Raw genomic sequence first — 23,813 nt, 5'->3', positions numbered from 1 at the left:
AAGGCATTATGCTTGAGCAGGACAATGGATAATGCAGCATCCAAAGTAATGATGCAATTAGCATGAAATAAATGGAATTTGGAAATGCAAGAGGTAAGAAGATCTAGATTGTCTTCAAGAGACATGACATTGTTAGTAATAACAATGGTATTACAGACACTATCACCTTACCAGGGGTTGATCTTGGCTTTATTCCATTGTAAGTCAAGGAAAGTACTGAATGCATATACTCAAACTATACTAAAGTCAAAAAATTGTCCAATTAAAACATTGTAAATCAAGGTTCATCTGTATATTTATAAATATACATGTGTATATAGAAACATGTATAAGTATAGGTAAAATTTACTGCTCTTATTGTTTATTTTGAAATAGGTAGTTTTATCTTTGGATTCTAATTTCTTAAGACTTTTGAACTACATTCAAATATATCTCAAAGTAGCTAATTTTGTAGTTGTTGGAAAAGAATAATAGATACTTCACAAGCGAATATTTTTAAATGGCCCATAAGAGCTAAAAATACACTTGACATCATTATTAGTTATTAGAGAAATAAAAATTAAAACTGCAATGGGATAATGCTTTTTACTCACTAGAGTAGCTAAATTCAAATGACTGACAACACCAAATGTTGGTGAGAATGTCAAGCAATTGGGATTTTCATATTTTGTTGGTAGAAGTGTAAAATGGTGAAATCACTTTGGAAAACTGTTGAGAATTTTCTTCAAATTTGGCACCAGAAAAATGGAAAAGTCTGCAGGCATCTGGAATTTTAAAAAGTTTTTTTGGGAAACCAGGATAATATAGCAAGGCTCTGACTGATATAGGAGTTATGGATCAATAAACCAATTGAATGGAGCAATGTTGTAACATATTCAAGAAGATATTGTATCTGAATTGAACTTCATGGAAGTTTATTTTCAGTTACACTGAATTATGTCTGTTCCCAAAGTGCTGGTGGGTAACATAAAGTTAGAGATAAACAGCATTAATATTCTCACACTTACTATCCCGTAAGAGTCTATGAGCCAGGCTGGTTTCCATATTCTGTAGAATACCCTGTGATGCATAAAGGGTTCCCAAGGAGAAGGATTGCTTGACGGGGTGAGCAAGGTTTATGGAAAATGGCATTGTCTTCGAGTATTCAATACCAGTAGAATATAATTAACTCTGGCATTGATGTCTTTTTTTAATGAAAATAAGTAATTCAAGACCAAAGCTGTTGAAACTTTAAATTATTTTGAGCCTTAAAAGAATGTGATTATAGGACTTGAGTCACTAACAGCTGTAACCTAGGAAGTTGTAGTATTTGTTTCCCTGATTATAAATTAGCCTTTTTCCATTACCTACATTGTTTTTTAGAATGTTGTAAAAGACCAACGAGTGCCAGAGAAGACCCTTTCCCTCTTTATTTTTGATCTTCGTTATTGATTAACTTCCTTCTTCCTTGTTTTACACAAAGACCTCATGACTATTACATTGTCAAAGTTAAAATGTTAAAAATACTCATTTAAATTGGAAAAAGAAAACAAGCTATAACTAATCAATTTGCTGTAACTCATAAATCAAGTTTGTATGGTGAAATCTTTAATTCTGCTAAATTTCTTTGCTTTCTGCCTACATAAGTAAAACCTTAACTTTTCAACTTTGGAGCATTGACCTCATTTCTTTGGATTCTGTGTTTCCCAGATGGTCATCCTTAGCTTTGCATTTGAATAAACACTTACACTGGATTCTCATCCTATTATTTCAGGTTGGCATTCCTTTTGTCACCATTTTCTCAATTATATTTATCTTTTGTGTCTTTTTTCTTCAGCTTGTTAGCACCCTTCTGGTCCCATCTTGTTTGATTTCGTGAAAGAATACTACTGTCCAGAGAAGGGATCCCAGTACAATGACTCTGCTCAGCCATGTTTAAGTGTGGTGTTCCAGTTTGATTATGAACCATTTCAGGGCCAGCATTATGGTGCACTCCCATCTACACTGTGGACACTATTATGCTTATATTAAAATTTTCCGACTCCCATCAATATATTTAACCAGAAAGTTGCATTATACATGTCACAGATCCTTTCGTATCACTGAGAAAAGAAAAAACTTTGTCTTTATTTAGCATGTTTATATATGGTACAGCTATTGAGGGCCTGGATGCTCGTCTGTGCTTACCACTCAGTACTGTGGACCACAGTGATGAAGACTGTGCTGATTTCAGCTTCTCTTTATCACTATACTACTTGCACCTGTACTCAGTTTCTGTGGTCTCCCTCTTCTCATTACCAACACCAAACCCAGGCTACTTGTTCTACCTCTTGTTTTACTTGATCTCCACTTGGGACCCATGATGAAGCCTCTCACGTATAAATAAAATATTTCCTATTTAAATCTCCTGCAAGAGTTAAGAATTTGTAGTCAAAAGGATTTATCTGAGTGATCTTCCTTCACTTGATACATGAGAATGATGCTAAAGATGGGTATATTTTATGCACACAAATACCTGCTTTCTTTAGACCTCAGTTTTTTTTATTTGTAAGACAAAGGGAATAGGTCAAGTTTCAATGTATTTCCACATTTAAAACTCTATGTTCCCATAAAATGTTAAGTACATGAAGCAGAAGCTGCAAAAATCAAATTAGAACCCATGCATACAGACCTAAAGAAAATCTACAAAATACTATAGAATTCAGGAATTGTGCTTAGCCAGTGTTAAGACCAAGAACTGTCCAGATTCACAGATACTGAATAGGTGATGTTGCTTTTCTTGTCTACTTGGCTATATCCGCCCCCATTTCCTAAAATCGTTATCTGCATACTTTTGAGTATTTTGTATATTGTCATACAAACTACACAGTGGTTCTAAATTATAGAACATGAGGGAGACTTCTCCTGATTTTGAAGCATGAGTACCCTGATAAGTCACAAATTTCAGTTCAATGTCTCTTTTATCTATTTTAAAGCAAACCACATTCTCCAGCCATATCTGAAGTTTGAAAATGGGACTAAAGATTGGAGATCTACAGGATTAATAAATTATAATGATATTATTTTGAAGTCGATATCAAGTCTGGCCCTGTGCTTACCATAGCTTGAGCCTAATTGTTTTTCTAAGTTTTATAAAGTCTCATAAGTTTTATATATTTTGTCTGAAGGGAAATTGTCAGATAGAATTGAGAATTAGAATTAGACAGGCGACACATACAAGTAGTCACATCTACAATGACTTTGCTTCAAGTGAGAAAACATGTCTCCGTAATACCCACACTGTAGTCTCTCATATCCCTAAATTCACAAAGACTTACTTTATCAGAGAACGAATGTAAAAGAAAAGTGTATTAGTCAGTGTTCTCTAGAGGGACTGAACTAATAGGATATATATATGTGTGTGTGTGTGTGTGTGTGTGTGTACACATACACACACACACAAAGGGGAATTTATTAAGTATTAACTCACATGATCACAAGGTCCCACAATAGGCCATCTGCAAGCTGAAGATCAAGGAGAGCCACTCTGAGTCCCAAAACTGAGGAACTTGGAGTCCGACGTTCGAGGAGGAAGCATCCAGCACAGGAGAAGGATGTAGCCTGGGAGGCTAGGCCCATCTAGTCTTTTCACATTTTTCTGCCTGCTTTATATTCTAGCTGCGTTGGCAGCTGATTAGATGGTGCCCACCCAGATTGAAGGTGGGTCTGCCTTTCCCAGCCCACTAACTCAAATGTGAATCTCTTTTGGCAACACCCTCACAGACAAAACCAGGATCAATACTTTGTATCCTTCAATCAAATAAAGTTGACACTCAGTATTAACCGTCACAAAAAGAGAGACAGCAGGAAGCTGAAAGAAGAAAAGGAGCAAAAATGGCAGTAACAGCAAGACTGAGAGAGCATTAAAATAAACATGGGAGTCAAAGATTTTGGAGAAGAACAACAAAATTTTGGATTCTGTAAAGAATACAAAGCTATGAAACAGACACTACTGCTGGATTACAGCTTATTTTGTTCATCTATAAAATGAGATTTGTTTGATCAGTATCCTTCAGGATCTAAACTTACCTAGAGAGAAGACATATGGAAAAAAATGGAGCTACCTATCACCCTTGTTTACAAGCAGTTCTACTCCAAAGCCACCTCAACCTTCAGCATAGTTACCTTCTCCATTAATCTCTAACCTTTGTCCAGGTACTTGGAGAGAAGTAGGGGAAACAGGCAGCAAAGGTTTTAAGTTTGCATTATCTGTCAACACTAAAGCACTTCCAGTCAAAATGAAAAAATCTGACAAGCATGACCAACTGTTACAGAAGATTAAAAAGGGAGCTCAGATGATGATAATTTGGGTTGTATATAGATATATTTATCCAAACTTTAATAAAGAATTATTCTTTCTGTACAAATATTTTCACAATTTGCTCTCGGATCTGCTTGGTCCTGACTCCATAAATGACAGGGTTAAGGGCAGGTGGGACAACCACATACAGGTTAGCCAAAAGAATGTGGATATAGTGGGGAATGTTTTGGCCAAAACGATGTGCCATAAAAGAAAAAAATGCTGGTGTGTAAAAGCACAGCATAACACAGACATGAGAACCACAGGTATTGAAGGCCTTTAGTCGGACATCTTGAGAGGGAAGGCGAAAAACAGCTCGAAGGATAAGCACATAGGAAGAGGCAATTAAGATCACATCCACAATAATATAAGAAATCACCATGAGCCCATAGATTATGTTGATCTTAATGGGTGCACAGGCCAACCGGGCCAGACCCATGTGCTCACAATATGTGTGAGGTATGATGTTATGCCCACAGAATGGCAGACGCAGAATGAGAAACACAAATGGGGTTACAAGAACTAAATTTCTTCCAACAACCACAGAAGCTAGGATACTGATGGTTTTATTGGTGAGGATCATGGTGTACTGGAGAGGGTTGCAGATGGCAACAAAGCGGTCATAAGCCATGACCACCAACAGAACAGTCTCCATGCCTGTAAACATGTGAATAAAGAACATCTGAAGAAGGCATCCCCCAAAGCTGATCTCTTGGAGGTTGAACCAGAAGATTCCTAGCATTTTGGGGATAGTGGATGTGGACAGACCCAGATCAATCATAGACAACATGGCCAGGAAGTAGAACATGGGCTGGTGTAGACTATGTTCAGTTTTGATCACAAAGAGAATGGTCATATTCCCCACAATGGCAATCAGGTACACAATACAGAATGGGAAAGAAATCCAGATATGTAAAGTGTCCAGTCCTGGTATTCCTAGCAGGAGGAAGAAGGGGGGATAGAAGTGGGTGTCATTGATAGAAGGCATTCTCCCAGCAAGTGTCGCTGAATTCCTAAGTATGAAGGATCTCACTTTCTTTAAGGTCCTCTCTTGTCAAGTTCCTGAAGAAACAGAAAGACTCTTATCAGTGTGCTAGAGGTAATGGTATAGGTGGTTAATTTACAAACATTCGAGACTCACTTCTTTCCAGAGGATAATCGAGGAAGCCTCTCAACACAGATTATTGTTCTGAGATCCATCATAGGCAATATTGCTTATGGCTTTATGTTTTGTAATCTTTGAGATATTTGAAAGAATGGGAAAAATTTCATAATGCAATGCATATTTATATTACGGCATTCCCTTCCATTACTTTCCTAAGTAGCCCTTTACTTTTTGGGAAATCACCATACCATGTGTTCTTTGAAGTGTGGTCTTGAGATCTCTGGGGTTTTCTAAGTACCTTTCCAGAAGTTCACAAGCTCAAAACTATTTTTATAATAGAAAATTTTTAGCCATTCTCACTCTCATTCTCTCATAAGTACATAGTGAAATTTTCCAGAGGTTATATGAGGTGCTACCATAACAGATTAAATGAAATTGTAAATGATGTTGTGAGATTTCAGCTCTATTATCTTAACTTAAACAATAAAAATATTTGCAAAGGAAAATGATACCATTTTTACAACTAATTTCTTGAAAAACAGTGATTTTAACAAAAAGTATCAAATTATGTTTTATATAATAGTTTGTTAATATTATTTTAATATTAAATATTTAAATTTTGCTCTAATGTCTAATAATATAAATATTATGGATGTAATTCAGAGAAACTAAAACTCTGAGTATCTTAATAGTTTCTAGATGAGACAAAGATTCCTAGTACAAAGGAGAAGTACTACTGTCTACCACTTTCTATGTTTTATTATAATATAAACGTAAGGATCTTATACAGTGACATCACATAAGTGTAGTTAATCAGTCTCTGTTAGAACTTTCCTGGTTCTAACTCAGCTAAACTGATAAGTGCATTTCTATTATGGATTAATTACTAATTTTGATGCTTCTAAATCTTCATGAACAATCCAGTTTCTCCAAGATCCTGTCATTCTGATTCCCCGATATCCTTCCAATAAAATGCCTTGTGTGTATCTGCCAAATTATGTTTATCTTCCTTACAATCTATAACATCAGTTAGTAACATAAAAAAATTCCCATATCCCAAAATTGTGCCTACCTTCAGGTGTAAACAGATCAATTATTTAGCAAATTTTAATATTGAAATTAAAACGTTTTAAGGACTCTTCATTGCTTCCTTGACAATAACAAGGAAAATTACCTTATTTTAACTTTGCATCCCTAAAGACACTGTACAACTCTGTAGCAACTAATGTAACCTGGATTGTATAATATTTATGCATGTACTGGCCTTATTTCTACAAAGAGAATAGCTGCAACTAAGAGTTGAGAACCAGGGGTAATCATTGTAATATTCTCAAAACTGCCACATGAATGTTGGTTCCCAGTTGTTCAGCATTTAATTGAATCAGATTTGGGGTTTGTAATAAGTGTGCTTTTGTTTGTATGTGAGTGTGTGTGACAGAGACAGACAGAGAGTGAGAGAGAGAGAGAGAGAGAGAGAGACGGAGAAGGTTGGAGAGATAGGAGTAGAGAGAGAAATCATGTTTTATTATGTACGTGGCTGCATACATCAGTTGTCCTGTAACTTTGCCAGGTAGCTATTTTACAGCAGAAGTACACAGGCAAAGGAGTTAATAATTCCCCATTCTATATGAGAAGAACAAGAGCATTTCTTGGTCCCCGAGAAGCTGAGAGAAAATTGAAAAAAGAACATAATGTTTGCCAGTATTGAGGAAAAGATGCCAGGCTGAAAAATCAGAGGGCAGTGGTTTTTGTGATTTCACCTGGGAGAGTCTGAGGAAATAGCTAGGATGATGTGTTGTGAGATTTACAGTCCAGAGTCAGCCCAATCTTAAGGGTGGCTGTGTCTCAACATGATACTTTGCCAGCTGAGAAAAACATTCCCAGGGAGATGGCAAAGAGGACGCTTCTCTGACAGTAAAATTCAAAGCTGCCAGCACATCCACCCTCTCACAGTTTTACCTGAATTCTTGCCTTCTTTCTGTTATAACTATATGCCACAGTAGCAGACAGTGTATGGCCAGTAACCTCAAGATCATTTTTTGAGGGCAAATTATTAAGTTTATTCTTCTCTAGATATGCACATTGACAAAGATCCCTACTGGAGTCCATCTGAAAAGACAAATTCATAACAATTGGCAATTTTTCTCTTATTGTGCTCACCAAAGTTCACATTTTGAACTTGTGATTTTTTTTACTTTGTTGGATTTTTATTTTTTTGCTGACTGTAGTAGAATATTATAGAAGTCTTCTGTGGACCTTAAAACTATTCAGACATGGCTGGAAAACCTGCTAAACCATTTACTTGCTTGAGACCCTTGGACAGATTCTTTAACCAGATAGATCAGTTTTTTTTTTCTCCTGTAAAAATGAGATGATAAATTGTAACTAATGTAGTTTATTTTAATGATAAATAAGACCAATGTTTGTATAGGTGCTAGTGCATAGTGTATCCTCAACAAATTATACTTACTTATTTTATTAATGCTCCCAAATATTTTGTTTATTTAAATGCAAGATAGCTAAAATAACTCACCTGTTAGCAGAAAGAAGTTATTTCATTGTAAAAAGTCCAAATTATGTCACAGTTTGGCCTAAGATTAGATAAAGGAGGAATGGCTCAGAAGAGGCCAGAGTGAAGAAATGGCACAGAGTCAGACATTAATATTTATGTCTAGATTTTTATGGATACAAATATGACCCCATACTGCTCATTTAGAAAAGAAACAATTTTCTCCCCTTATTCTTACAGCTTTCCCAAGCTTGGTGAGACCAAAGCAGTTGATGAATGGATAAAGTGGATAAAGACCTTCATTCAGGCTCTTCCATAACTGTGCCTTTGGCGGTTGAGTCCGGCTGATCTAGCGGGGGCATTGTGCTTACAATAAAAATGGCTTGGGGATGGTTCCATAAAGTAGTAGGGATATAGGGAACCAAGTTACAACTGGCAACATTAAATTCACTCAGACAGTGAGGGAAACAGAGAATAAAACTTTACAGACCAAATATGTTAATGCCTATGTAATTGTATTTGAATATTGACATGTGATACCCACCCACCACCTTAAATACACACATATAAAAGAAGTCTGCAATAACATCCTTTTGTCTTATTGACAACAAGTATGGCCATGCTACTATATTACTGTATTTGTGGTGTTTTGGCTGTGAACAGTGTACTCTGTGAGAATGTGTGTGTATGAGTGTATGTGTGTGTAAGAGAGGGGGCAGAGAGAAAGGGGGGAGAGAGAGAGAGAGACAGATACAGAGACAGAAATTCTGTGCATTACTAATTGGTACACCACTGCCCTCACCTATGGATGTCTGTTCCAATCCCATGTGCTCTGTTGTGTTCCTCTGTGAAGAAAATGGTGCAATGGTGCTTAGGATAATTCCTCAGAAAAGTGGAAGAATCTGGCCTCTCTATCCTCATTTGCCCTCTTCTTCTCTCCTGTGTATCTTTTCACTTCTCCTGCACAAGCATTCTTACCTCTGTAATATTTCTTCTCCCAGCCCTTACTTGGAGCAGAATTGGAGCATGAGTCCAGGTTCTTAAAGACCGTGATTAGGTTCCCCTTGAAGCCTCTGAGCAACAAGCCTGCCTGGTAAAGTGGAGGCAACTTTATAGTGAGTGAGAGCATCCCTATGACCAGGCATGTCCCAGAATCCCCGAGCCTAGTCTTCGGAATCCTCTGGGCAGAAACATGGACTCGAGGGTCATTAAGTCTTAGTAAGTCTTTATTCCTCTTCACTGCATCTGCAGAGAAACACTATGCTAGATATAACTCCTTAGCTCATGGGAGCAGATGTGTTATGAAAGGATGGGAAGGGAGCTATCCTGAAGAGAGAGGAATCTGGGGAATGATGTTAATTCCGCTTCCCTCAGGAGCCATGAAAGCATTGATTTTGGACCATTAACTCTTCACAGTGTGACCATGAAACCGTTCTCAGCAACTTTTCTGTTTTAATATGTTTGTGTAAATCCTGATGTAGTTTCACAACTGTTACAATTGAGGCTTCAAAAGATGAAGGAGAAGACATCTCAAATAGACAAATTAGACTCTGTGGTACAACTCTGTTTATTGGCAGTGTGCATGCCTGCAGATAATAGCAGCAACTTTCTTCCAACCCACCAAGATTCTCCTTCTCAGTCTATAACTAATGGTGAACAGATAGTCTTTGAAGAGAGGCTTTCATGTGTTTCAGCTCTTTTGGCAGAAAGTGAAGAAAATTCTACGTTTTCCTTATAAAACATATTATATTGTCCCTTCCAGCCAGAGCAGAAGTAGTGTTTCCTGAGAGGCTCCCTTCCTGAATGATGACATAGTAGACCCGATGGTACTACCAGGACATGCTGCAGAGCCTGGTTTTCCTGACTATAGTTAGAAATAGACTGAGGGAAAAATAAGTACATTAGACAATTAGTTGGTATTTTTTGCCTCCTAAGTTCAGACTATTTTGAGTTGTTACCACAGAAGCAGCAATGTCGTCTGTGGTCCAAGAGAGATTCTGGTTTGATCTGCCACGTTCTTGTGTTCATTACTTCTCTTTTGATTAATGAGAAAGTAACTCCTGGGGTTCCTGTTTCTCCCTCATTGTGTCCATCTTCCTTACTGTATCCACATTTATCTTCCCAAATCAAGTCTGACTCTATCCAATTTCTGCTTAAAATTCCTTCCCGTGACCCCTACATTCTCCATCGTATACTGTAGACTTTATGTAATAAAGGGCAAACACAATTGTTGCCAAAGTCCTTCACTCAATACCCAATCAACTTTTTATACTTTCATTATACTACATGACTCCCGAAGACACATCTTGTCTTTGATAATCAAAAGTCCTCCATATGAAATAACTTCATCTCATTTCTACTTTGCTTCAGCACTTTCTCAATTGTCCTATACTTCTTAATGACCTTTCATATGAATCAATCTGATATAATCTTTGTGTCTTTTGTATTTTCACATCAGTGTGTGCCACTATTATAACAGGCAAATTTTATTTTGTGTTGGTTTTGTGTTTTCTGTCTTCCATTATTTTATGGATTGATATTAGAGTGATGTTTAAGTCAACTTTATCCTTCAGTTCACTTACTATAGTGCTTTGATTGTAGGAGGTGTTCTGGCATTGAATTACGTTATTTTTAAAACATAAAAATTCTAGTTCTGTTAGGGTCATATCATATAATCATATATCTCCTAATTGGTCACTGTACCTACCCCTCTCCTATTCCCAAGATTATTTCACTGTGACTTCTAGAATCAATTTTTTATGAGCAGTGATATTATTTTTGGCCTTAAACCACTTCTGATGTTCTGTTTCTCTTCCTTTTGAAACAGAAACCCAGCTGTTCCCTGAGGACATTACTTCTTCTGAAAAGTGTTGAAGGATTGGATATATTTTCCCACTATTTTCACTGTTTCCTCATGCCAAATGGCCTAAAGGCCTAGAGACTTTTTGTCTTGGACTTTTGACAATTTGACATTATAATGTCTCGGGGAGGACCTTCTTGAGTTGAATTTACATAGGGGATTTTGAGCTTTTGGATCTGGATATCTATATCTCTCTTCACATTTGGAAAGTTTTCAGCTGTTATTTTATTAAATAGGTTTCCTTTGTCCTTTTCTTTCTCTTCTCCTTCTAGAATTCTCATAATACAAATATTTGTTTACTTAATGGCATCCCATTAAGGAACACCATTATTTCTTTACTTTTTTAAAATCCTTCTTTTGTTTTTCTTTGACTTATTTCAAACAACCTGTCAACAGATTCTTCTGCTTGACCAAGTCTGCTATTGAATCTCTCTATTGTAATTTGAAAACTTATTCATTGAATTCTTCAGCTACAGGATTTCTATTTGATTTTTATGATTTTTATCTTCTGTTGAATTTCTCATTTGTTTCATGAATTGTTTTCCTGATTTTATTGAATTGTCTATGCTGTATATTCTTGTATTTTATTGAGTCTTCTTAGTATCATTATTTTGATTTTTTTTCTTTGGCAATTTGTTGATTTTCTTTTTACTGGAGTCCATTACTACAGTGTTATGTTCCTTTGGTGGTATCATATGTCTTTGCCTTTTCATGTTTCTTGTGTCTCTATATTGATGCCTGTGTATCTGCTTATCTCCAAACTTTCCAGAGTGGTTTTTATACAGGACAACTATCACCTGCAGTTGGGTTTTAGTGTGCCAGTTGGGAAGAGTGTGGTAACTCTGTTTCCAGATAGGTGTAGCATAGTCTCCGTGCAGCTTCCTGAGCTGAGTTTAATGTCAGCAATAACTGTGGGTGCCTCAGTGGCTTAGACTGTAGAAGTTTGTAGTGGCACAGCAGTAGTGGTGGCACAATTTGTTTATGTCCTTAGTGTCAAGGGCTTTTGGGGTCCTCTTATTTTTAATTTTTCCCACAATGAGGGGACTCAGCTGACAGAATCCCTCAGATTTGACATGACCTATAAGCAGCTGCAGCAGCGCTGGGCTCAAAGTACAGTGGCTTGGAGTGCCTGTGGAGCCAGGGTTCTAGGCTCAGGGTCTCACAAACGAGCACTCCTCTCCTTCAGTTACTTTCATTGAAATGTAATTATTAATTCATTGTTCTGGCTATCGGTGTGAGGCAACTAAGAGCTGGAACATTTCAGTAGTCCATCTTGCTCACATTGTCAAGATTAACCCCTTGATGAGAGGATATTAACTATCACATTGAAAGGGCAGTGACATAGAGGCAATTATTTTTCAATATATAATTGATTTACTTTGGCTATTCATTTGATCTTGCTTCATTTATTAAAAAGCTGTTTGTCATAAATTATACATTTATACATGTGTATTTTTGTGTTTGGACTATGTGGTTCTGCTTTTTGTCTGTTCTTGTACAAGTATTTCACAGTTTTCATAAGTGATACTATAAAATAAATTATGGAATATAATAATATAAAACCTAAAATTTTGTTCTTCAGGATTTCCAGCCAATTTCTTTTAAAATGTATATAACACTTTGAAAACAAAAACAAGAGGGCAAATAAGCAAACAAATTCATTAAAATATTTATTGCATTGAATATATAGTTCAATTTTAGAGAATGTTTTTAAAAGGTTATTGATTATTCCAAATCATGAACTAGGTATATCTTTTCATGTATTTATGTATTTAAAAAGTTCCTTTGAAGGATTATTATGCTTTTATTTTAGAAGTTTTGCATATCATTTGTTAGAGTTAGGTCAAAGCATTTGATGTTCTGTGATGCCATTTATTTATTTATTTTATTTTATTTATTTATTTATTTTTATTATACTTTAAGTTTTAGGGTACATGTGCACAACGTGCAGGTTTGTTACATATGTATACATGTGCCATGATTGTGTGCTGCATCCATTAACTCATCATTTAACATTAGGTATATCTCCTAGTGCTATCCGTGCCCCCTCCCCCCACCCACAATAGGCCCCGGTGTGTGACGTTCCCCTTCCTGTGTCCATGTGTTTTCATTGTTCAATTCCCACCTATGAGTGAGAACATGCGGTGTTTGGTTTTTTGGTCCTTGCGATAGTTTGCTGAGAATGATGGTTTCCAGCTTCATCCATGTCCCTACAAAGGACATGAACTCATCATTTTTTATAGGTGCATAGTATTCCATGGTGTATATGTGCCACAGTTTCTTAATCTAGTCTATCATTGTTGGACATTTGGCTTGGTTCCAAGTCTTTGCTATTGTGAATAGTGCCGCAATAAATATACATGTGCATGTGTCTTTATAGCAGCATGATTTATAATCCTTTGGGTATGTACCCAGTAATGGGATTGCTGGGTCAAATGGTATTTCTAGTTCTAGATCCCTGAGGAATCGCCACACTGACTTCCACAATGGTTGAACTAGTTTACAGTCCCACCAAGAGTGTAAAAGTGTTCCTATTTCTCCACATCCTCTCCAGCACCTGTTGTTTCCTGACTTTTTAATGATCGATGCCATTTAAAAATATATAATTTTCAAGATTTTAATTTATAAATTTTTTATTAGTATATAAAAATGTAATTTTTAAAATTTTATTATTATTTTTTATAGAAACAGGGTCTCCGTAAGTTGCCTAGGCTGGTCTCGAAATCCTGGGCTTAAGTAACCCTCCTGCATATGGCCAAAATTGACATAAACAACACATTCATGGTTTTCAAAAATGGCAATAGAAAATAAAAAATGGTAGTCTAAGGTTCATTTTAAAGAACTGAATGACCTAAGTGGAATATTGTTCAAGCGAGATAAGGTCAAATTCAATTTTGAATATTACTACCACAATCATTTCACCCAATTCTATGACATTCCTAGTGATTTTTTTTTTACTAATTTAGCATACAAAATACATGCAAACTCAATGGGAAGAGTTAATATCAAAGTAACTAAAAAAAAGAATATGTCCACAAGTTTTAATAATCATCAATTTAATTTCCCATATAATTTAATATTCTTTATTCCTTAAAGTAATGAGGTGTCAACTACTCACCTGATAAAGCTATTTTATGACTGGGTATTTATTATAAAATACTGTATAAATTTCTGTGTCGAGGTATTTTTGAGCATATTTATTTCTGACATAGACACAAGTTTCAAAAGGTGAAATAAAAATAAGGAGAGAATAATAAAGAAAATTTCTACAGTTGAAAAATTATTTAAGGCTTAATATTGACAGTTTCAATAGAGGCCCAGTAGGGACTTAGGTACTACTGTTTGGTAGAAATTGTGAACACAAAAAATAAAAAGAAAATCTTAAACCATTCCACAGAAAAAGAGTTGAGAGAAAGAGAATAAAAGTTCAAGTGAGAGAGATAGAGAAAAGAGCATAGATTAAAGGGAAACATAATCTGACTGGGATCCAAAATCTCAAATGCAAAAGTGAATGTTAAAAAAATCGTGTCCAAAAAAAATAATTTTGCACTTGGAATTCAATGCTCATTCAATCCATTATTCATATCTGAGAGAAAAATGAAGACATTTTTAGAAATTTAATGCAAATTTTAACTGCAACTTTCTCCAAGAGAAAAAAATTTTTTAAGATATATGCTAAGAAAACAAAAATAATAGAAATGGTTTAAAAACATTTAATTCATTGAAAAAACTTTGTTACTCTTTTTAAAACATTTCTATTATTTTTGTTCTCTTAGCAAGTATCTTTGAAAAATTTTTTTCTCTTTTGGAGAAAGTTGCAATTAAAATTTGCATTAAATTTCTGAAAATGTTTTCATTTTCAGTGAATTAAAGTGATCCTCCTTGACACTTACTTTTATATGGCATATTCTGTGTTAGGGGTCAATAGATAACATCATTGCAAATACACACTCAGACATGCGTAAACACACATATATCTAGCAATTGCTGCCAATATGTTTTTAAACATACACGCATACATACCTATGTATAAATAAATAAATATACACACACATCTATATAAAATATATATGTATAAAATTGATGGTCCATTTTGGCAAAAACAATTTATTAATGTTATCACAAATTTTGTCTTTTTAGGACTTACACTTTTATAACCTGAATGAATTCTCTCCCATTCAATCAATTTTTAGTAAAGAGACTTTCTACCTGCTCCTGGATTTGCTTGGTCCTAACTCCATAAATGACTGGGTTAAGAGCAGGGGGAATGACTATATATAGAGATTAGCCAGGAGAATATGGATATACTGTGGGATGCCATGACCAAAGCGATGAGTGAGAAAGGAGAAGAGAGCTGGGCCAAAAAATGCTAAGATGACACAGATATGGGAGCTACAGGTATTAAGAGCCTTCAGGTGGGCCTCTTGGGAAGGGAGGTGAAAGACTGTGCATAAAATTCTAGCATAGGAGATGATGATAAGAAACATATCCAGAAACAAGATAAAAATATTCCCAAGACCATGATAGACATTGACACTGATGCTGGCACAAGCCAGATGAGCCACTCCCATGTGCTCACAATAGGTATAAGGGATGATTCTATGTCCACAGTAAGGCAGCCTCATGAGGAGAAAAATGATGGGAGCAATCATATATAAGCTTCTAAGAACCACAACCATAGCAATCACACCAATAATTCTGTTGGTGAGGATCTTGGTCTACCTGAAGGGGTTGCAAATAGCCACATAGCGATCAAATCCCATGACAAGAAGTACAGTGCTCTCCATGACTGCAAAAAAAATGGATAAAAAAGACTTGAGCAACACAGCACCCAAAGCACAACTCCTGAAGGCTGAACCAGAAGATGCCCAACATCTTGGGGATAGTAGATGTAGAGAGACTCAGGTCATCACTGACAGCATGGCCAGAAAGTAGAACATGGGTTGGTGAAGGTTTTTATCAGTCCAGATGACAAATAGAATGATAAGATTTCCAACAAGAGCAATCAGATATACAACACAGAAGAGAAAGCCTAGCCAGCGTTGTGCAGCTTCCAATCCTGGAATTCCTAACCAACAGGAAGGAAGAGAGGTGGGGTTCAGTGACATTGGGAGAAGACATTCTTCTGCCAACTGCTGGCGGCCATGGCTTTAAAAGTTCTTTTCAGTTCCCGTCGGGCAATTCATCGAGACTTAATTGAGATCTAAAACAAATAAATAAACAAATCCTCAAACAAAGGATTGATATTAAGAATACCTTTCTGTAAAGCCCTTTGTTTTTTTCTCCTTCTTTTCATTTTCCATACATAATCCTAGTATCACTCCTTACCCGCACCATGAATGTGAGAAGCTGAACTGCCAAGTAGAAGGTTGAACTATGTCTCTCCTAAAATTTTGAGTTCAGAGTAAATAAATGTACTTATTCCCTTCTTTCTCAAGATATAGACACTATGAGTTGATGAAAATAAAATTTATGATAATAAGAACCACAGTAATAATAGCTATTATTGATTAGATATCTACTATTTTTCAGTCTTTGCATCTACTGCTACTTACATATATTATCTCATTTAGTTCTCGCCAAATTTCATGAGACAAGTTCTACTGGTATCTGGTTTTATGGAACAGCAAAGTTTTGCTAAGTTAAGTAATTTCCCATCATTTACAACGCTAATAGGTAGGAAATTCAAAATTTAAAACTAGGTTGAAATTCAGATATGTAACATTAATCAGGCTCTATATTTGCAATATTTGCTATCAGGTATAGTGAAAGGAGAAAGAAAAGAAAGAAAAGTAAGGTATGAGGAAAAATACGAGAATTTAGAAGAGCCAAAACTTCTTCAAAGAAGAAAAAATCTGCAGGATTTACACTATCAGACACTGAGTCTTCTTATAAAGTGATGATAATTTTAACAGTGTTTTATTAGGAAAAAAAAAACCACAATACAACAGAATTGAGTCAAGAAGCAGATCCACACCTTTTCTAGGGTCTAGGTATCTAGAAGGAAGGTATCCCTTAGTGGGAATTTAAAGTAAATTGGTAAGGGAGAATGATTATCTGTGAAGGTTTTCCACCATACGAAGTTCTTTTACAAGAGCCTATTGACCTTGCTAACAGTTTAAAGAAATGTGACATCAAATTAGATTAGCCTGGAGCTCTCTAAACTTCAAAACTTGAGGGTACAGTCCCGAAGACTACCCTCACTTCTGTCATTAACTGCAATTTCGGAGGTTTTCCAAAACCACCCTCAGCTTCAATAATTCACTAGAAGTACTTATAGAACTCACTGAAAGCTATTATGTTCATGGTTACAGTTTATTACAGGAAAAGGACACAGATTAAAATTAGACAAATAAAGAGATGCTTAGAAAAGAAACTGAGGTGTCCAAATCTGAAGAATTTGTTGTCCTTTCATAGAGTAAACATGCATTACTATTATGGCATTAATGTGTGACAATATGCATGAAGTCATATTGCCAGCTAGGGAAACTCTCCCAAGCTTTGGTGTTCAGAGTTTTTATTGGGATTTCATTATATAGGTGTGATGGCTGGATTGATTGCAAATGTGGTTGAACTCAGTCTCCAGGTTTACTGGTGTCAGATGACCCAAAGTCCCCACTCTAAGTCATATTGTTGATCTTTATGACATGGCCAGTCCCTACCCTCAGATCTAGTGTGACCAATCCCCAGTCTAATAAACAAAGACTCTCTTATTAGGTATTGTGTATATTTTCTTCTAGAAGCCAGGAGCAAAGGACAGACCTCTCTCTGGGTAAAGTCAAATTTTTTAGCACACATCTGCTTATTTACTTCCAAATATATTATTTACTACTGCTGTATGTAAGCTTTTTACCTCATGTCTTATATGGGCCTTGGGCTCAGTTATAAATTCAGGTCTCTTAATAATCAAATTTGAGTTCAGTTAAATCCATTTGAAATATGAAGCATGAAGAAAGACCAACAGCTAATCACCATATTGTATCCTTTTCTATAACAGGGTACGTTCATAGTCTTTCTAAGTATAAACAAATTCAAGCTCATTAAGCAATTCTTCTTTGCCTTCTATGGAATTTTGTCACTCTCTGTATCACTCACTATCTTATTATAAGGCATTTTGTGTAGGAAAAAGAAGCAAAAGCACAGAATTTTTAATATTATTGGCACTGTGACATGGAATAGAGTACTGATTCTGTTATTTCTGGCTTTCTGACTTTACATAAGTTACACTATGTTCGGAGTCTAAGTTTCTTCTAGAAATAAGCATAGTACTTTCTACATGATATTATTATCAAGTGGGATAAATAAAGTCACATATGCGTGAGATATTGAAGGTGTCCAGCAAATATTTTTCTCCCCAATATCTTCCCGTTTTATTTATCTTACCTCTTCTTAGACTGCTGATATGTACTATTTTATTCTCCACCCTGATTCTCCAGGTCTTAACTCAATTTCTGTTAATTCAAATTCCAATCTTAAGTACACATTACACAAAGTTGCTGATTGGAAACCCTTACCAAGATTTCTTCCTCTGTCTTAAGGAGTCAAGTAACAACTATGCATTCAGTTCTTGAAATCTATATAAATGGTTTAGCATAGAGCTTCAGTGCACCCTGAAAAATGTTAACGAAATGTCTGTGTGTGTTTGCTGGCGCAGCAGAGTTTTAATAAAGTCTCCAAGTGCCACAGTGTCTGAGACACTGAGGTTAAAATGAAGAGTAGTTCCCCTTTGTTATTGCACCAGATGAAGGGAAGCTCTAGGGAGATCTCAGTGAACCCTGTGCCCATTACTTGTTCAATTTCCAGTTCTTGTTATTTCAGATAATATTTATAACAGGTCTCATTTTATCTTTTTCTCTCCTTCCTTATTTCTTATCTTCCTGTCTTTCATTTTATGAGTTGCTTGGATTATTCCTTTGGGCTCTGTTGGGTATCCAGTATAACCAGCAACTCTTTACTTATATTGGCAAAATTCATATAACATAAAATTTACCATTTTATATATTTTGAAGTTTACAATCCAGTGGCACTTAGAGCATTTACAATTTTGGCAACTATCACCACTGTCTCTCTTCAGAATATTCATCCCTCCAAAAGTGAAGCCTGTACCCATTAAGCAGTCACTCCCCATTCTTTTCTTCTTCCAGCCCCTGAAAACCAGTAATCTACTTTCTATTTCTGTGCATTTTCTTTACCAATTTATTATGGATATTTCATGTAAATGAGATCATGCAATATGTAGGCGTTTGTGTCTGCTTTCTTTCACCTATCGTGATTTCAAATTGCATCTGTGTTGCAGCATTTATCAGTACGTCATTTCTTTTTATGGCTAAATAAAATTCCATTGTATGGATATATCACACGTTTATACATTCATCAAGTGATGGATATTGGGTTGTTTCCATCTTTTGGCTATTGTCAATAATACTGCTATGAACATTCTTTTTTTTTTTTTTTAACACCTGTTTTCAATTCCTTGTTTTTTTGGTTTTTTTGGTTTTTTTTTTTTGAGATGGATTCTTGCTGTGTTGCCCAGGCTGGAGTGCAGTGGCATGATCTTTGTTCACTGAAAGCTCTGCCCCTCAGGTTCATGCCATTCTCCTGCTTCAGCCTCCTGAGTAGCTGGGACTACAGGCACCTGCCACCACACCCGGCTAATTTTTTTGTATTTTTACTAGAGACGGGGTTTCACCTTGTTCGCCAGAGTGGTCTCTATCTCCTGACCTTGTGATCTGCCCGCCTTCGCCTCCCAAACTGCTGGGATTACAGGTGTGAGCTACTGCGCCCGGCCTCAGTTCTTTTGAGTACATTTTAAGAAGTAGAAATCTTGGGTCTTATGGTAATTCTACATTTAACTTTCCCTGAAGGTTCCAAACTATTCCATAGCGACCACATCAATTTACATTCTTGCCAGCAATGTATGAGTATTTCCATTTATCACATCCTCTCTAACACATGCCATTTTCCATGTTTAAAATTATTATAGTAATCATAGTAGATGTCCAATGATGTGTCATTGTCTTTTTGATTTTCATTTCCCCAGTGACTGATGATATTGAGCATCTTTGCCTGGGCACATTGGCCATTTGTATATCTTTAAATAAATGCCTATTGAAGTGGTTTGCCCATTTTAAAATTGTTTTTACAATTTTTTTGGTCAAGTTGTATGAGTCCTTCTTTATATATTCTGTATACTAAACTCTTAACAGATATGTGATTTTCAAATATTTTCTCCCATTCTATGGGTTGTCTTTTCAATCTCTTTACAGTGTTATTTAATTCACAAAAGTTTTTGATCTTAATGCTTCATTCACTAATTTATAACTCATTGCTCTGTTTTTGTTGCCCTATGTAAGAAATCAAATCTGAAGTCATGACTTACCCTATGTTTTATTCTAAGAGTTTCATTGTTTTAGTTATATTTAAGTTTTTGATTCATTTTAATTTTTGTATATACATAGTGTTATTTAAGGGTGCAACTTCACTTTTTTTTTTTTTTTGAGATGGAGTCTTGCTCTGTCATCAGGCTGGAGTGCAGTGGTGCGATCTCAGCTCACTGCAAGCTCCACCTCCTGCGTTCAAGCGATTCCCCTGCCTCAGCCTCCCAAGTAGCTGGGATTACAGGTACACACCACCACACCTGGCTAATATTTTGTATTTTAGTAGAGGTGAGGTTTCACTATGTTGGCCAAGATGGTCTCAATCTCCTGACCTCGTGATCCGCCCTCTACAGCATCCCAAAGTGCTGGGATTACAGGCATGAGCTACCGCACCTCAGCCAACTTCCCTCTTTTATCATGTGCATATCCAGTTGTCCTGGCACAATTGTTTTAAAGTTTTATTAAATTTTTAGTTGATAAATAATAATGGTATATATTATGGGGTGAATTGTGATGTTTTGATACATATGTATGTTGTAGAATTATCAAATCATGATAATTAGCATATCTGTCACCCAAATATTTATCATTTCTTTGTGGTGACAAAAGGCCTTTGACAAAATTCAACAACCCTTCATGCTAAAAACTCTCAATAAATTAGGTATTGATGGGACGTATCTCAAAATAATAAGAGCTATCTATGACAAACCCACAGCCAATATCATACTGAATGGACAAAAACTGGAAGCATTCCCTTTGAAAACTGGCACAAGACAGGGATGCCCTCTCCCACTACTCCTATTCAACATAGTGTTGGAAGTTCTGGCCAGGGCAATGAGGCAGGAGAAGGAAATAAAGGGTATTCAATTAGGAAAAGAGGAAGTAAAATCGTCCCTGTTTGCAGATGACATGATTGTATATTTAGAAAACCCCATCATCTCAGCCCAAAATCTCCTTAAGCTGATAAGCAACTTCAGCAAAGTCTCAGGATACAAAATCAATGTGAAAAAATCACAAGCATTCTTATACACCAGTAACAGACAAACAGAGGGCCAAATCATGAGTGAACTCCCATTCACAATTGCTTCACAGAGAATAAAATACCTAGGAATCCAACATACAAGGGACGTGAAGGACCTCTTCAAGGAGAACTACAAACCACTGCTCAATGAAATAAAAGAGGATACAAACAAATGGAAGGACATTCCATGCTCATGGGTAGGAAGAATCAATATTGTGAAAATGGCCATACTGCCCAAGGTAATTTATAGATTCAATGCCATCCCCATCAAGCTACCAATGACTTTCTTCACAGAATTGGAAAAAACTACTTTAAAGTTCATATGGAACCAGAAAAGAGCCTGCATTACCAAGTCAGTCCTAAGCCAAAAGAACAAAGCTGGAGGCATCATGCTACCTGACTTCAAACTATACTACAAGGCTAGAGTAACCAAAACAGCATGGTACTGGTACCAAAACAGAGATTTAGACCAATGAAACAGAACAGAGCCCTCAGAAATAATGCCACATATCTACAACTATCTGATCTTTGACAAACCTGACAGAAACAAGCAATGGGGAAAGGATTCCCTATTTAATAAATGGTGCTGGGAAAACTGGCTAGCCATATGGAGAAAGCTGAAACTGGATCCCTTCCTTACACCTTATACTAAAATTAATTCAAGATGGATTAAAGACTTAAATGTTAGACCTAAAACCATAAAAACCCTAGAAGAAAACCTAGGCAATATCATTCAGGACATAGGCATGGGCAAGGACTTCATGTCTAAAACACCAAAAGCAATGGCAACAAAAGCCAAAATTGACAAATGGGATCTAATTAAACTAAAGAGCTTCTGCACAGCAAAAGAAGCCACCGTCAGAGTGAACAGGCAACCTACAGAATGGGAGAAAATTTTTGCAACCTACTCATCTGACAAAGGGCTAATATCCAGAATCTACAATGAACTCAAACAAATTTACAAGAAAAAAACAAATAACCCCATCAACAAGTGGGCAAAGGATATGAACAGACACTTCTCAAAAGAATTCATTTATGCAGCCAAAAGACACATGAAAAAATGCCCATCATCACTGTCCATCAGAGAAATGGAAATCAAAACCACAATGAGATACCATCTCACACCAGTGAGAATGGCAATCATTAAAAAGTCAGGAAACAACAGGTGCTGGAGAGGATGTGGAGAAACAGGAACACTTTTACACTGTTGGTGAGACTGTAAACTAGTTCAACCATTGTGGAAGTCAGTGTGGCGATTCCTCAGGGACCTAGAACTAGAAATACCATTTGACCCAGCCATCCCATTACTGGGTACATACCTGAAGGATTATAAATCATGCTGCTATAAAGACACATGCACACATATGTTTATTGTGGCACTATTCACAATAGCAAAGACTTGGAACCAAGCCAAATGTCCGGCAATGATAGACTGGATTAAGAAAATGTGGCACATCTACACCATGGAATACTATGTAGCCATAAAAAATGATGAGTTCATGTCCTTTGTAGGGACATGGATGAAGCTGGAAACTATCATTCTCAGCAAACTATCGCAAGGACAGAAAACCAAACACAGCATGTTCTCACTCATAGGTGGGAATTGAACAATGAGAACACATGGACACAGGAAGGGGAACATCACACACCAGGGCCTGTTGTGGGGTGGGGGGAGGGGGGAGGGATAGCATTAGGAGATATACCTAATGTAAATGACGAGTTATTGGGTGCAGCACACAATCGTGGCACATGTATACATGTGTAACAAACCTGCACATTGTGAACATGTACCCTAAAACTTAAAGTATAATAATAATAAAATTAAAAAAAGAAAATCCTCTCTTTTAGCTATTTTGAAATATACAGTAAATTTCAACTCTTATTTCAGATACAGGGGGTACTTGTGCAGGTTTGTTACATGGGGCTGTTGCATGATGCTAAGGTTTGGGGTGTGAATTCCATCACTCAGGTGGTGAACATAGTACCTGATAGGCAGTTTTTCAGCCTACTTCCTCCCTCCACCCTCTAATAGTCAACACTGTCTTTTGTTCCCATATTTATGTCCATGTGTTGTTTAGCTTCCATTTATAAGTGAGACCATGCAACATTTGATTTTCGTTTCCTGTGTTAACTTGCTTAGAATTATGACCTTTGGCTCCATCTCTGTTGCTGCAAAGAATATGATTTCATTCTTTTTATAGCTGCATAGTATTCCATGGTGTATATATGTACCACTTTTTAAAATCCAATCTACCATTGATGGACACCTGGATTAATTCCATGTGTTTGCTCTTGTGAATACCACAGCGATGACAATGAACACATGAGTGCATGTGTTTTTGGGCAGAATTAGTTATTTTCCTTTGAGTATATACTCAGTAATGAAATTCCTAGGTCAGATGATAGCTCTCTTTTAAGTTCTTTGAGAAATCTCCAGTTTGCTTTCTGCAGTTGCTGGGCTAATTTACATTCCCCACAACAGTGCATAAGGTTTCCCTTTTTTCTGCAGCCTCACCAGCACCTGTTTTTTTTTTGTTTTTTGTGTTTTTTTTGACATTTTAATAATAGCCATTCTAACTTATATGAGATGGTATCTAGCTGTGGTTTTGATTTGCATTTCTCT

At 36.3% G+C, this 23,813-nt stretch overlaps 1 protein-coding gene and 1 pseudogene across 1 annotated transcript; both read right to left on the bottom strand.

Annotated features, from left to right (window-relative positions):
• Window positions 1-2,518: 2,518 nt before the first annotated feature.
• Window positions 2,519-8,996, bottom strand: OR52E4 (olfactory receptor family 52 subfamily E member 4). The gene is made up of 2 exons (XM_054661972.2): window positions 8,911-8,996; window positions 2,519-5,380 (listed from the first exon to the last, which is right to left on the bottom strand). The coding sequence occupies exon 2, from the start codon at window positions 5,304-5,306 to the stop codon at window positions 4,368-4,370; it is 939 nt and encodes a 312-aa protein (XP_054517947.1). The 5' UTR covers window positions 5,307-5,380; window positions 8,911-8,996; the 3' UTR covers window positions 2,519-4,367.
• A 5,978-nt stretch (window positions 8,997-14,974) lies between these two features.
• Window positions 14,975-15,919, bottom strand: LOC748787 (olfactory receptor 52E8-like; annotated as a pseudogene).
• Between the last annotated feature and the right edge of the window lie 7,894 nt (window positions 15,920-23,813).

The sequence above is a fragment of the Pan troglodytes genome, chromosome 9, assembly GCF_028858775.2.
Source record: "Pan troglodytes isolate AG18354 chromosome 9, NHGRI_mPanTro3-v2.0_pri, whole genome shotgun sequence".
Lineage (NCBI taxonomy): Eukaryota > Metazoa > Chordata > Mammalia > Primates > Hominidae > Pan > Pan troglodytes.
This window is presented reverse-complemented; position numbering and strand designations above follow the sequence as displayed.